Source organism: Leucoraja erinacea, chromosome 30 (genome assembly GCF_028641065.1).
Source record: "Leucoraja erinacea ecotype New England chromosome 30, Leri_hhj_1, whole genome shotgun sequence".
In the NCBI taxonomy this organism is placed as follows: domain Eukaryota; kingdom Metazoa; phylum Chordata; class Chondrichthyes; order Rajiformes; family Rajidae; genus Leucoraja; species Leucoraja erinaceus.
Genome location: NC_073406.1, coordinates 13,855,991 through 13,870,290, shown reverse-complemented (window position 1 = coordinate 13,870,290; position 14,300 = coordinate 13,855,991). Strand labels below are relative to the sequence as shown.

General features: G+C 42.2%; 1 protein-coding gene across 3 annotated transcripts in view; it reads left to right on the top strand.

Moving 5' to 3' along the window:
• The first annotated feature begins 145 nt into the window (after positions 1-145).
• Positions 146-14,300, top strand: part of zbtb40 (zinc finger and BTB domain containing 40) — a 40,346-nt gene continuing 26,191 nt past the window's right edge. The window contains exons 1-7 of one of the 3 annotated variants that reach the window (XM_055659455.1): positions 146-229; positions 1,904-2,711; positions 4,073-4,206; positions 4,935-5,133; positions 8,268-8,407; positions 8,507-8,699; positions 14,133-14,269. In XM_055659455.1, the coding sequence (XP_055515430.1) occupies positions 1,955-2,711; positions 4,073-4,206; positions 4,935-5,133; positions 8,268-8,407; positions 8,507-8,699; positions 14,133-14,269 (1,560 nt within the window). In that variant the 5' untranslated portion in view covers positions 146-229; positions 1,904-1,954. Of the gene's footprint in view, positions 230-301; positions 595-1,903; positions 2,712-4,072; positions 4,207-4,934; positions 5,134-8,267; positions 8,408-8,506; positions 8,700-14,132; positions 14,270-14,300 lie in introns of those variants that run through there. The other 2 variants (XM_055659456.1, XM_055659454.1) reach the window with 2 other exon arrangements.

The following is a 14,300-nucleotide window of genomic DNA, read 5'->3' as shown; positions in this document are numbered from 1 at the left end:
ATTGCCGGGTCCGGCACCCGAGCATGCGCACTGCGTACTCTTTGACGGGTCCGGCACCCGAGCATGCGCACTGCGTACTCGTTGACGGGTCCGGCACCCCTGCACCCGTGCATGCGCACACTGCGTACCCGTTGACGGGACCAGCATACGAGCCTGCGCACTGTGCGCGATCCGCCAGCTCACGTGGTTCCGGACGCCGGTTGTGCGATGGGAGAGCGAGCGGTCCCAGGTCAGTGCCGGTCCGGTCCGGGGAGAGTTTGTCCGTCCGTCGGTCGGCCAAGGCTGGAGTCAGCTGTGTCTGACGTTTCATCTGGGAAACTGCGTGTCCCCGAGGGTGCCGGCTCCCCTCACCCCCCTCTCCCAGGCGGGAGGATGCCGTTCAGCCCCTCGCTGCACTGGACTTGGCCCGCAGCTCCTGGCAGTGATCCTGACAACGTCGACGCAGGGAGGCCCGGCTCTGGTAACAGGGCCCAGTTGCCCCGTCCCTATACTATGCGAGCTTGCCCTGCACCCGGCCACTGTGTGGGGCCTGCAACCACCTATGGGCCTCAGCCTCTGAAGACCAGCGAACCATTCACCTTTTAATAGGTTTCGGTACTGTCTTTGACAGTTTAACCATATAATGCTTGGATGTATCCTCTTTTAACCTCTACTATGTACACCTTTCACCACTTAGACCACACTCCAGAATCACTTTTAAGTACGAGGTCACATTGAAATCTGCTATCGATTTGTTGATATAATCAGTATGCACTCTGTTATTGGCATTCTTGGTAAATTGTTATTTCCAATTGTTTACAAATATTGTTATGGACCAATATCAATTAACACTGCCCTTGATTGTGAAACACAAAATGCTGGGTTACTTTGTGGATCATGCAGCATTTGCATAAGGAATGGACAGGCAATAATTTGTTGTAGGAAGGAACTGCAGATGCTAGTTTAAACCGAAGATAGACACATAATACTGGAGTAACTCAGCAGGAGAGGCTGCTTTTTTGGAGAGAATGAATGGGTGATGTTTCAGGTCGAGTTTGACGAAGGATCTTGATCTGAAACGTCGCCCATTCCTTCTCTCCAGAGATGTTGCCTGTCCCGCTTAGTTACTTCAGCATTGTATCTTTTACTGGTCCACTGTAAAATCTTCTCAAAGTACACCTAATTTGAAGAAGTTCTCTTCCTCTCTCTAACATGCATTCTGTAAGACCCCCTCTCACTCTTCCTCTGCACTCCCCCCCCCCTCCCCCCCCCCCCCCCCTTACTAAAAGCAGACTGAAGAAGGGTCTTGACCTGAAATGTTGTCTATCCATTCCCTCCGCGGATGCTGCCTGACCCATTGAGTTACTCCAGCACTTTGTATTTTATAACCAAGATTCCAGGATCTGCGATTCCTTGAATATGATATCTGGCAGATTGGAATACGGATATTATCCTATTTTATATTTTAATAAATGGGAAGGAAAACAAAATAGAATCTGGTGCTAACCAACTTCTCACTCTTGTACGTGAAAATAAAATCTGCAGATGCTGAAAATCTAAAATAAAAATAGAAAACAATTCTGATAAATGGTCTTTGACCTGAAATGTTAGCTCTGTCTCTCTTTCCACACATGTGATCTGACCTGCTTAATATTGTTTTCTCATTCAATTGTGATAAAAGTTTGTTCATTATTACTCCTCTCTTTTATTTCAGATTTTCAGCATCTGAGATGGTTTGATTTTCAATAGCATCTTTCTCTCTCCACAGATGCTGCTTGCCATTGGGTGTTTTGGGCATGTATTGCTTTTCTATTTATAGTGATATATAGTTACTTGGTTTAAAAAAAATGATTTGGTAGAAAATGAGAATGAAATGTTCTAAAGTGTCAGAGATTCATCCAAGATTTTTCTTTACTGTTCAAAGGCAGTACTTGGAAGCATTATCTCGAAGAGGGGTTTGAAGACGACTGACACCATGGAATTGCCAAACTACAGCGGGCAGCTCATGCAGCAACTGTATACCTTGAGGAAAGAGGAGCAGTTCTGTGATTGCACCCTATTCATTGGAAGCACTGAGTTTAGAGCACACAAGCTAGTGCTGGCTGCTTCCAGTTTGTTGTTCAAATCTCTCCTGGATAACACGGACACAATTTCTATTGACCAGGCAGTAGTATGCCCAGAAGAGTTTGCTATCCTTTTGGAGATGGTCTACACAGGAAAGGTGCCTCCAGGAAAGCACAACTTCACAAAAGTTGTTTCTGTTGCAGATAATTTGCAGATGTTTGACATTGCTGTGAGCTGTAAGAACATCGTGGCAAGCCTGATGAAACATACCACGGCAAGTGAGGTGCGGGTTTCTATGGACGAAGTGGTGCAGCACATAATCGCACAGAGTCCAGCTGGCACAAATTGGGTGGTGCAAGAGTCAGGCAAAAATAAAGAGTCTTGTACCACAAATGCTGAAACAGTGGTTTCAGATAAGAATATTTCTGTGCAAGGATTAAATTGCACTGGCACAGTGGGCTTTATGGAGGCTGCTCTTCCCTCTGATGAAAATACTGTGTATGCTGAAAATGATGAACCAAAACAAGATGGAGAGCACCAGGAAAATTTACCAGATACAAGTGCTAATAACATCCAGGACATTAATAAACCACCAGATTGTATTGGAACAATCAAAGAAGAGATGGTTACTGAATCATCTTGTGAAAAAGAGAAGCATGTGGGCCCAGGTACAACTTGGACATTTGGGTGTGAATTTATCTGTGTGACCACACTTAACATGTAGCATTGTGATTAGGTTATAGATAGCCAGCCAGATTTCTGAACCTTTGATCCAGAGATAATGAGTATAGTTCACACCATGGTAGATGAGGAATTTAAATTATTGGAGTAATCCAATAAATCTTTTCAAAAGCTAGTTTCAGTTAAGGTAACCAGTACAAATTATTGGATTATTGTTGTAAACTCATAGTTCACCAAAATGTATGTATGTATGGAGCGAATACGATGGAGTGAATACGATAGTGGGATAACATAGATCTAGTGTGAACAGGAGATCAATGGTCGGCGTGGACTCCATGGGTCGTGAGACCTGTATCCATGTTGAATCTTTCAATTAGTTCAAGTTCATGAGTGGTTTGGTGTTTTTGTGATTCCAGATGGGCCCATTTAGTTTACTTGGTACAGGAGCAATTGCAACAACAGCAGGGCTCTCACATAACGTTTTTCCCTGTTGCTAGCCGGGTAACCTCGGCAGCTTTTTAGGTTGCCAAATGACAGTTTAGGTGGTCATTTAAGACGGCATGCATGACGCGTGCGATAATGTGCTCGGACGAAGCATTCACATATTATTTCTGCTTCAAAGTCGCAAACTAAACATATTCACCAACCAAGACGTGATATATACCACAATGACATGCAGCAAAATTACAATACAGTATCTCATCTCTTTTTACACGTTGCAATTAATGCAATTTCTATTATCTCTTTCCGCTTCTAAACAAAAATCTGGTTGGATTATTCAGCACATGATCAACCTTGGTGAGACCAAACTCCGGCTTGGCGATTGCTTCGCACAACACCTCCACTCAGTTTGCAATAACCGGTGGCTCAGCACCTCAACTCCCACTTCCATTCCAAATCCGACCTTTCTGTCCTGGGCCGCCTCCACCACAAATTGGAGGAACAGCACCTCATAATTTGCTTGGGTAGTTTACACCCCAGCGGTATGAACATTGGCTTCTCCAATTTCAGGTTGTCCTTGCTTTCTCCCTCCTTCCCCCTCCCATTCCCAGCTCTCCCAGAGCCTACTGACTCCGCCTCTTCCTTTCTTTTTCCCGCCCCCCCCACCCCATCTGACATCAGTCTGAAGAAGGGTCTCGACCACAAACGTTGCCTATTCCTTCGCTGGGTGGTCAATGTGTGTGTAATGGGAAAGTGTTAACCAATGGCTTGTTTGTTATAATAGATAATTAATTTTACTTAAAGTTAACAGGTTTAGGGAATGTTAATCTTGGTTGTGTCAAATTTGATATGTTTTTATCATAATTTTTTTCTTGAGTAATGATGATTCTTTTGTCTTTCTGAGCAGTAGATTCGAGGAATCTCACAGAACAGGAGTTCCTATTACTGCACAGACAGGATCTTGCAGAGGCAGTCCAAGACGTGCAAGGTTTAGTGGAATCTGTGACAAAATGTGATGATATCCCATTGCCAGAGAAAACGGTATTGATACACAATTAAAAAAAAAAATCTTTATGTATTTCAAATGTGATTTCTTCTCTGACCCCCCCTCCCTCCGCGAACAGTGGTGATACGGCTCTTACCTGAGCATTAATTATCTTATTAAGATAATACTTGATCCTTTCCCATTGAACAATGAGGCAGACTCCCCACATTTTTCTGTCACTAGCATAGGGTCTCAGACTGCATTGTTTTTTATGGAGGTGGTAGTGCATATATTTAGGAGACAAAGGGGAAGGGGAGTTATTATTTTAAGTTATTTTCATTTTGTGTAACGTATTTAATTATTTGTGTTTTTGGTTAACATTTAAAATGTTTTAAATGTTTTAATTAAATGTTATTTTTTTTATATCTCGATAGTTGTAATTGTCTCTAACAATGATTACACTTGGCAAAACACAGTCTTCCACTTTGCCATTTGCCAGGGACATTTTGTGATGAGGATATCTTCATTGTATTACTTGATACACTTGCCATCTAGTCCATGTACCAGGACTTTTGGAGTGGATGTCCAGCGATATAATCCTTCTGCATCTATAAGTCCATGTAAGTGTAGGTATGGATGGACAGCAGGTAGTGTTCCTGGGTGACTGGACAGTGTTCCAGGGACTGACAGAGTGAGATAGTTTGGATTAGGTTTGCATGATCTAGCCCATTAAATCCCCTGGATAAGATAGATATAACGTATGTACACCTATGTTCTATTTCAGGTTTTCTTAGACTGCTGTAAAGAAGCAGAAAGCAGTGAGGTTTTCTGCAGATTACTGGACAGAATTACAGAAGCGAAGACTTTGCAACTAGAAACCCTGTTATTTGTGCTTCAACAGAGTAAAGAAGCTTACCCCAGACTGAAAACTGTACTTCAGAACTTAAACCAAAATCTGCCCATAGAGCATTTAATGCTAACTGGTGAGTTCGCTTTAACAGCTGGTTCTGAACATTGATTTGTTAAATTGGTGATTTCATATTCTATAATTTGAGTCAAGACTTTGTATCCTGCTAAGAGGAAGTTGAGCTGTAAAACTCGGGTACATAAAATGACACAAAGTGCTAGAATAACTCAGTGGGTCAGGCAGCATCTATGGAGTACATGGCTAGTCTTACGAGTTTCTCCATATCCACTCTTACTAACCACTTTTTTTTCTGTATCTCAGTAACCGTTACAATAATGAACTAAGTTAAACTAATACTCTTCTGATAAAATAGTCTTGTAGCTTCTGGCATTGTTCCAGAAGACTACAATAGAACTGATTTATTGCCTAAGGTGTTTAGCTATTTTCTTCGGTATTACAAACGTCCATTTGTTAAGCCAACAAATCTTTTTACTTTTTAAGTGCTTATCAATACATGCATTTTTATCTGATAGGAAAATAACAGCCCACATGCTGATAAGGCAAACAGAACTGCATCAGATTACTTCTGTGGCCTTCTGCATTTATATTACCTTCAAGGACTATCCATCCTTCATTTCCTTGGCTTTTGTGCCTTAACTCATCCAGGCATAAACTCTGGATTAAACATTAAACCTCTCCATCTCTTCCCTCCTTGGGGACGTTGAATAAAATGTACCTGTTTTGGTCACCTGAAATAAGATCATTTTGTCTGATTTTGTTTCTTTGATGAACCTTGAGGCGTTTTTACTTAATTGCACAATAATAAAATTATTGCCAGCAGTTAGATTGATGGTAAAGTGTAATGGTAAATAAGTGTGAGATCATTTGATGCTTCCACACTACCTGTATTGTATGCTCATATTATACTCGTACAAATTGGCACACTATTGCTCTGCTTCTTTGAGTATTAGTTCAAACATTTAACTTTGTCCTGTCCATGAACATATTTGCAATTGTCATTGTTTTGGGCCCTCTTTTATAGGTCAACATTGAATTTACCTGTGTAAATTAATTACAGTGAGAGTTTCTGATTGAAAGAGATCGATGTGAAAATGTTGTTGCAGATTCTCGCCAGTAGATGGTTGTACAGCTCTACTTTAACCTGTAGCATTGCATCCAGTTGCCATGGGACATTGACTAATCTATCTAACTGTTTTATAACTAAAAGATTGTAAAAAAACATAATACTTTTTGCAGTCTGGGAAATGTTTCCATTTTGTAATCTGAATCAATATCCTGGATCTTCCTTTTAGAAGGCACTACCATACAGAGCAGAAACATGTGTTTCCTTAGGGAGGCATCAGCCCTGAATGTTTGATTATGACCAGCACTCTTGGGACAACAGCACCTTGCCATGGACTTGTCATTTGGACCCTAAATTTTGGCTAAGAAATTATGGGATCATTGAAAGTTTATGATGCAGAAGGGCACAATTTGGTCCATCATGTCTGTAATATCTGTGAACTCTAGACTAATTCCAACTTACTGAAATAAGTCAGTAGTATATAGTAGTTGATTGCTTTTTGTGTTCAAGGTATCTCAAACTAGTGCTTCGTAGCGAATGAAGTACTTATGCAGTATAGTCACTGTTATAATGTAGGAAATATGATAGCCAATTTTACATATGGAATGATCATGTGATAATGACCAAATGATCTGTTTAATGATGTTAAATTAATGTTAAATATTAGCTGTGCCATTCTTGGTAACGCTCGTGCACTTCGACATAATAGTGCCATGGGACCTTTTACATCCACAAAAGCAATGGGCTTGTGCTTAATGTCGTGCCTCCCACAGTATCAGTATTGGTTTATTATTTCTTGTGTACTGAGAAGGAGTAAAAAAGTTTGCTTTGCTTGCTTTCCAGGCAAGGCATACCATACAAGAGTATATCAGGTAAACCAAAAATGAAAAATAACCAGAGTGCAGAATAACCAGAGTCCAGAGTGCAGAATTATTATAGTTGTTACAGCTATAGAGAAAATACAGATTAAAACAAAAAGTGCAAGGGCTACAAGGAGGTAGGTTAGAAGATTGGGACGATCAAGTAGTGCAGCACTCCCTCATAAATATTATTTGTGTCAGCATAGATTTTTATGCTAAATTCCCTGGCATTTGATGTTCCAGATTCGATACAAGGGTGTTACCTCCAACTATGCTGCTGCACATTGACAGAAAGGAATAATAAGTGTTTTGCTTTCTTCATCTTTCAGAGATGCACAACGTTAAGACATTGTGCATGCACAAACTAGGAATGGACTCAGGCAATTTGAATCCTCAATCCGGCTTTGCCATTTAGTAAGATCACAGCTTACCTGATTGTGACGTCAACTTTGCATTCCTATTTATCTTGCATTCCACAGCTATCTACCTCTGAGGCACACTGCCTCCACAGTTCTGAATGTGGACACTGGCTGACTACACAATGTTAAGTTCTATTCACAACTACTTATTGGCATGGAAATTTGCATGGTTTTCACAGATTTATAAATAGTGTGGGTTGGCAGACTAATGTTGTGATGCTTAATTGAGCAATGGGTTTAATTTGAATGCGAGTTATTCTTAGACCAAGTCCAAATTTTTATCTTCTCCTGGCGAAGATGCACATTTGTGGAAGATATCCACGTTGACAGAATGAGAGAGAGAACAAATGAATTCATATGTACACAAAAATGCTGGAGCAATTCAGCGGGTGCAGCAGCATCTATGGAGCGAAGGAAATAGGCAACGTTTCGGCCCGAAACATTGCCTATTTTCTTCGCTCCATAGATGCTGCTGCACCCGCTGAGTTTCTCCAGCATTTTTGTGTACCTTCGATTTTCCAGAATGTGCAGTTCCTTCTTGAACAAATGAATTCATATGATACTTAATTACTTTAATTATAAAGTAGAAACTATTGCAAATGTTCATTGGTTTTATGGATGGCGAAGCAGAGTCAACATTGCAGCTTCTTTCAGCTGAGGTAACTTATCAACCTGTAATGTTAACTGTGCCTATTTCTCCACGTGCTGCTTAAACTTATAAGGATTTCAAGTATTCTGTTTTAATTCAACTTTCTAGTATTTGCATTAATTTTCTCACAAGATACACCCATTAATTTTGTCTAATTTTGTATAAAAAGTCTTTACATTGACCGTTTCTACCATGTAGGCCGTATTGACACAGAAGATTTTTTGCTCAATCTTTATTTACACAAAGACGAGCTCTTGGAAAGTGTGACAGATTTGAGTCCTTTATTGGCGTGTCTTGAGTCTGCTGAGGAAACCATTTTCAATGAAGAGGAGAAAAAGGTAATTTTTCTAGATTATTTTTTTGTCCTTTACCGTTCACTCAGAGTTTTCCTTGTTACTAACAAGAAATCTAGTCACGGTAAACATATTGATATTTAGGTGATTGCGGAATGCTGCGAAGGAGAGACACCCAGAAATGCCATGGCTAAGTTATTGAGGAAAACAATTGAAGAGAGACAATTAAGTGCTGAGACTGCATTAAATCTTCTCCAAACAATGAAAGAGGTTTGCCCTGTTCTACAGTCATTACTAAGGACTCTCACTGAAGAACCAGGAATAACTACAAAGTCAGGTTAGTTACATCAATTCCCTTCATGATTCTGATAATTCATATATTTCCACTAATACTCGCTCCCTTTCTCTGGGTGGCTTTCCCTGCCAACCCAGGAGGTGCAAAACATGTGCCTTTTACCTTTTTCCTTCCCACCATCCAGGGACTCGTGTAACAGCAATTCACTACTGTTTATTCCAATTTAGTGCATTGCATTTGGTGCAGCCAGCTCCTCTGTAGTGTACAAACCAAATGCAAGTTGGGTGACAGCTTTGCCAAATGCCTCTATTCAGTCTGGAGTGATGAACCTGAACTTCTGGTTGCCCACGACTTTAAAGTAGTAACTAATGTAATATAGGAAACATTTCATGCATGGAACAATAATGTGATAATGACAAAATAAACTGTATAATGCTGTTAAATTAGTGATAAATATTGGCTGTGACATTCTTGGTACCTCCCTTGCGCTTTTACAAAATAGATGTAAAATGTAGACACTTTATATCTACACAAGAAAAGTTTGGCCCTCTGTTTAATGTATTATTCAATGCCACACATAGTATTGGTATTATTTTATTATCCCATTCCAACTTGGACCCTTCTGTCTTTGGTCTTGTAACTGTTCCGCAGAATTCCACAACAGGTTTGAGGAACGGCATCCCATCTTCTGATTAGATATATTGTAACCATCAAGATTCAGCATTGAATTCAACAATTTCAACAAACAAGATTATATCAGGATTGACCAGTTTCGATCAAACCATGAAGCATTTTTTTCCCTTGACATAAACTGCCTGATTTATCTTTATTCTCTTTCATATCAACCCACTAACATTTTCACGATTCTTGTATTGTTTCCCCTTTCTCCTGCATTCTCATTCATATTCATCTCCACTCATCTCATCCAGACAGATCAGCTGCTCTTTATAAGCCTCCACCACCCTTTATCTACAGACACCACCTCCACTTATAGTCAGAGAGATGTACAGCATAGAAACAAGCCCTTCGCTACACCACATACACACTAGCCTTTTTGCACATTAATCAAATTTGCATGCAGCCATATAGTTTTCTGTCATTCAGGCTTTTGTGTTCTCTGCTTTATCACAGAGGGTTCATTTATTTTCTCCATCTCTCCTACCTCTGCAGCTGAAAACGTGTTTGATTTTGGAATTTATAATCTTATAAGATTTACTCTCTTCTCATAGTGACTGCCTGGTCTATTGAGTATTCCCAGGATTTCTGTTTTTAATGATTTCAGTAAAAATGGTTCTTTTTCAGTGAAAGCACTTCCTGACAGTGGTTTAGCCTCATTCATGAGAGTAGTCTGTGACACTAAAACCCAAAACATGAATTGTAAGAAAGGAACTGCTAACCCATCAAACTATATCGGAAAGCGAAGAACACTTTATTGTCTCGTTTAGCGATGTGTATGGATGTTTGTACAGCATCATTATGCAGAATGTGCGGCATATCATGTTACTGCACAACTTCATCAATGTTTGGACGGAGTTTATAAATGAGAATAAGGTTCCAAATGGTAAACTTCTCTGGAAGGTTAGATCGCTTGGGATCCAAGGAGAGATAACCAACTGGATAGAGAATTGGCTTTATGGAAAGAAGCAGAGGGTGCTGATGGAATGTTGTTGTTTTCGACTGGGGACCTTTGACTAATGGTTTGGCTCATGGATCGGTGCTGGGCCCTTTGCTGTTTAAGGTTTTTATCAACGATTTGGACGGAATGTACAAAGCATGATTAGTAAGTTTGCAGATGATGCAAATGTGGTTGGTATCATAGTTGGCAAAGATGGTTATTAAAAAAGTGAGTTATAGGAGCCCTGTGGACACACAGGGCTCACTGTTCCACCATTCAGTGAGATCATGGCTGATCATGTCATGACATTACTTCCACTTTCTTGCCTAATCCCAATCACCATTAATTCTTATAAAGTCTAAAAATCTATCTCATCCCTGATTACCATCCTTAGTAATGTAATCTTCACAGTTACCTGCGTTAGAATTCAAAAGGTTCACACCTCCATGAAAAAAAGAAACTCATCCGTTCCATATGAAATTTGAAGCCAAAGACCCATTTGCTTTCCTCATTGTTTGTGTACCTTGTATTATGTTGTTGAAATAACAAATAAAGCAATTAAGTAGATAGCAGTGGATAAAATGAAAGCACTGGGTGAAGAAGAAAGGAACTAGCAAGTCACTTCAGAAATATTTTTGTTTTCTTTACTTTTGCAAATAGAAAACAATAAGCATCTAATATAAGCAATTAAGTATTTCAGATTAGTAATGATTAAGTTTCAATAGTAACCTTAATCTTAACCTTAAACATGGCAGATTTAAGAAGTTACAACTATTATCTCCTTTGCTATCCTCTGGTAGACCTTGCAAGGTCCTGGGTCTCTCTGGCCTGAAAGGATATATCCAAGGTCATTGGGGAGCTAGGGAGGAAATTACAGGTTGCCCTGGCTGAGATTAAAGAGTTGCCATTAAATACGGGTTGGGTGCCGGAAGACTGGAGGATGCAGTCTGTATTAAAGAAGGACTGCAGGGAAAAGCCTGGCAACTACAAGCCAGTGAGTCTAACTTCTGTGGTCAGAAAGTTGCTAGAGAGTGCTCTGATGGATAAGATGGACATGGGCTGATTAGGGATAGTAAGGATGGTTTTGTATGGGAGATTGTTTCTCACAAACCTTATTGAGTTTTTTCAAGATGTAACCAAAAAGGTGATGTGGGCACAGCTGTAGATGTATATATGGATTTCAGCAAGGCATTTGACAAGGTTCCTCATGGAAGACTGCTCTGGAAGGTCAGATCGCGAGGAATCTAAGGAGAGAGAGCCGACTGGATAGAAAATTGGCATCATGGAAGGAAGCAGAGGGTAATAGTGGAAGGTTGTTTTTTGGACTGGAGGCCTGTGACTAGTGGTGTGCCTCGGGGTTCGGTGCTGGGCCCATTGTTTGCCATCTATATCAGTGATGAGAACGTACAAATTAGCAAGTTGGTAAATGAGACTAAAGGAGGTGATATTGTAGATAGTGAAGATGATTGTCAAATATTACAGTGGGATCTTGATCAGTTGGGCGAAGGAATGGTTGTTGGAATTTAATACAGAGAAGGGCTAGGTGTTGCATTTTGGGAAGTCTAACCAGGGCAGAATTTCCACAGGCAGGGCTCTGGGGAGCAGAGGGATTGAGGCATGCAAGTACATAGTTCCTTAAAAGCGGTGTCACAAGTAGATATGGTGGCCAAGAAGGCTTTTGTTACAGCCTTTCTGAGATTTCTGCACTCTTCCCTTTTATGGCCTCCTGTTTATCCATAAATTCCACTACTTCACCATTTGCAGTCTGCCTGAAATTTCTTCCACACCTTTTGGCATCTCAGCCTCTACCCTTTCTCAAAATAGTCCTAAATACAGGTGCACAACCTTTTATCCGAAGTTCCAAATAACGAAAAGCTCCGAATAGTGGACATTTTTTCGGTCCTTGAAGAAAGGTCCTTGAAGACGTTCACCGAGGGCGGCCCGCAGAGGTGACAGCGGAACCTCCGGTCGGTCCTCGAAGAAAGGGGAACTAAATCCCCATTCATAAAAGAGAAGGTGAGGGTATATTGCGCGGGAGGGTTAATAATTAACAATCTGCTGCTGCCTGCCCGCTGAGTTAAAAAGTTCCCACGGTAGACTCACGATACACCGTGTATCGTGAGTCTTGCGTGGGAACTTTTTAAACTCAGCGGGCAGGCAGCAGCAGATTGTCGCTCCCTTCAGTTTCACCCCACCTACACCCCTCTGCTTCCTGGCCATGTGTGTGACCCCTTCCCTCCCCTCTCCAGCTCCCCGCCCATTGCACCGGCGCGGGGGCTTTGCACTGTCTTCACGTTGGCGATGCCAGCAGGTCAGTGCCAGTCACCGGAGATGTCAGGACCAACGGGACACCGACCCCCAGGCCCATTGCAAGCACGGAGATCTCAGAGAGGCCAGCAGCAGCCCAGCCCCGTTCCAACTCCAGAGGAACACACTCCCCGTAGGGACAGAAGCTGATGGTGTGCAAGATACGTCTTGGTCTTGGAGTTGCGGATGAGGCGGCGCTGCTCGGGCTGTGACGTCTCCGGCCACCCCCCTGTACAGGAGCTGAGACTGGGAACTGTGGGGTTGTTTGCAGTTGCAGAGGGAGGGGGCAAGGGCGGTACAGTTCCCAGTCTCAGCTCCAGTCCAGGGGGGTGGCCGGAGACGTCAGGACCAACGGGACACCGACTGCAAGCATGGAGATCCCAGAGACTCACAGCCAGCAGCAACTCTAGCCCAGCCCCGCTCCAACTCCAGAGGAACCCGGGTTGCGGATGAGGGGGCGCAGCTCGGGATGTGGGCGAACTGCCACTTGTCGCTGTAGCGGCCCATCGGGGAGCGGGTTCCTGTTGGTCCTGACGTCTCCGGTCACCCCTCTGGACAGGAGCTGAGAGACGTCAGGACCACCAGAAGCCGCTCCCCGATGGGCCGCTACGGCGACGTGGCAGTTCGCCCACAGCCTGAGCTGCGCCCCCTCATCGGGACACCGACCCCCAGGCCCACTGCAAGCACGGAGATCCCAGATCAGCAACTCCAGCCCAGCCCCGCTCCAACTCCAGAGGAACACGCAGAAGCTGATGGTGTGCAAGGTACGTCTTGTTCTTGGGGTGGCGCAGCTTGGGCTGTGGGCGAACTGCCACTTGTCGCCGTAGCGGCCCATCGGGGAGCGGATTCCTCTGGAGTTGGAGGGACAGGGAGACACAGCGGCTTTTGAGAATGGTGGGCAATCACTTCCAAAGTTCTGCCCACACAGTCAGTACACCTCTCCTACACTTGTCTCCCGCACTAAGATCATCTCGCAGAGAATGATCCCAGCTTAACCCTCCCTATTCTCTCCTATTCTGCAAGAAAAAACTACATTGAAGACTCAAACTCGCGATCGAGTAACTGCCGGGATCTAGGCGCAAACTCGCGATCTTGCAGATATGAGCCGAGCACTCTACCACTGAGCCAGCCGTTAAAACCTACGCTAAAAATCTTCCATTCCGAAAGCCGAAAAATTCTGAATTACGAAAAGTGTCTGGTCCCAAGGCTTTCGGATAAAAGGTTGTGCACCTGTGCTGTTTGCTTGACCAAGCTTTGGGTTATTTTCCTTCATATTTCATTGTGTCAGGTATTATATCTTATTTAATAATACTCGTGAAGCCATTGGGACCTTTAAAATATACTTGTGTATTAAATATTTGATCACTTTTCGGTGTCAGTCGTTCCTACAATGTGGCTAGAATTTTTTATTTCCTTCTACTTATGAGGCACCATTTTTATAAAATCTTAAAAACAATTATGTCAATGCAAGTTATTATTGTTTTGGTTGCACTTCATAGCATTGTTAAATGGGTTATTGGTTATTAAACTAAATGTTTTTTAATTCTGGGCAGGAGTGAAAAACCTTGAAGATTGTGCATTTGACTTGCTCAGGAGATATCAAGAGAATATTGTTGATGTGGTGGTTGAGCTTCAAACCCTGCACAATGTCTTGTCTATTTCAGAGGATATATCTGATGACGACAAACAGGTGTGGATTTTTTTAATATGACTCAACATGA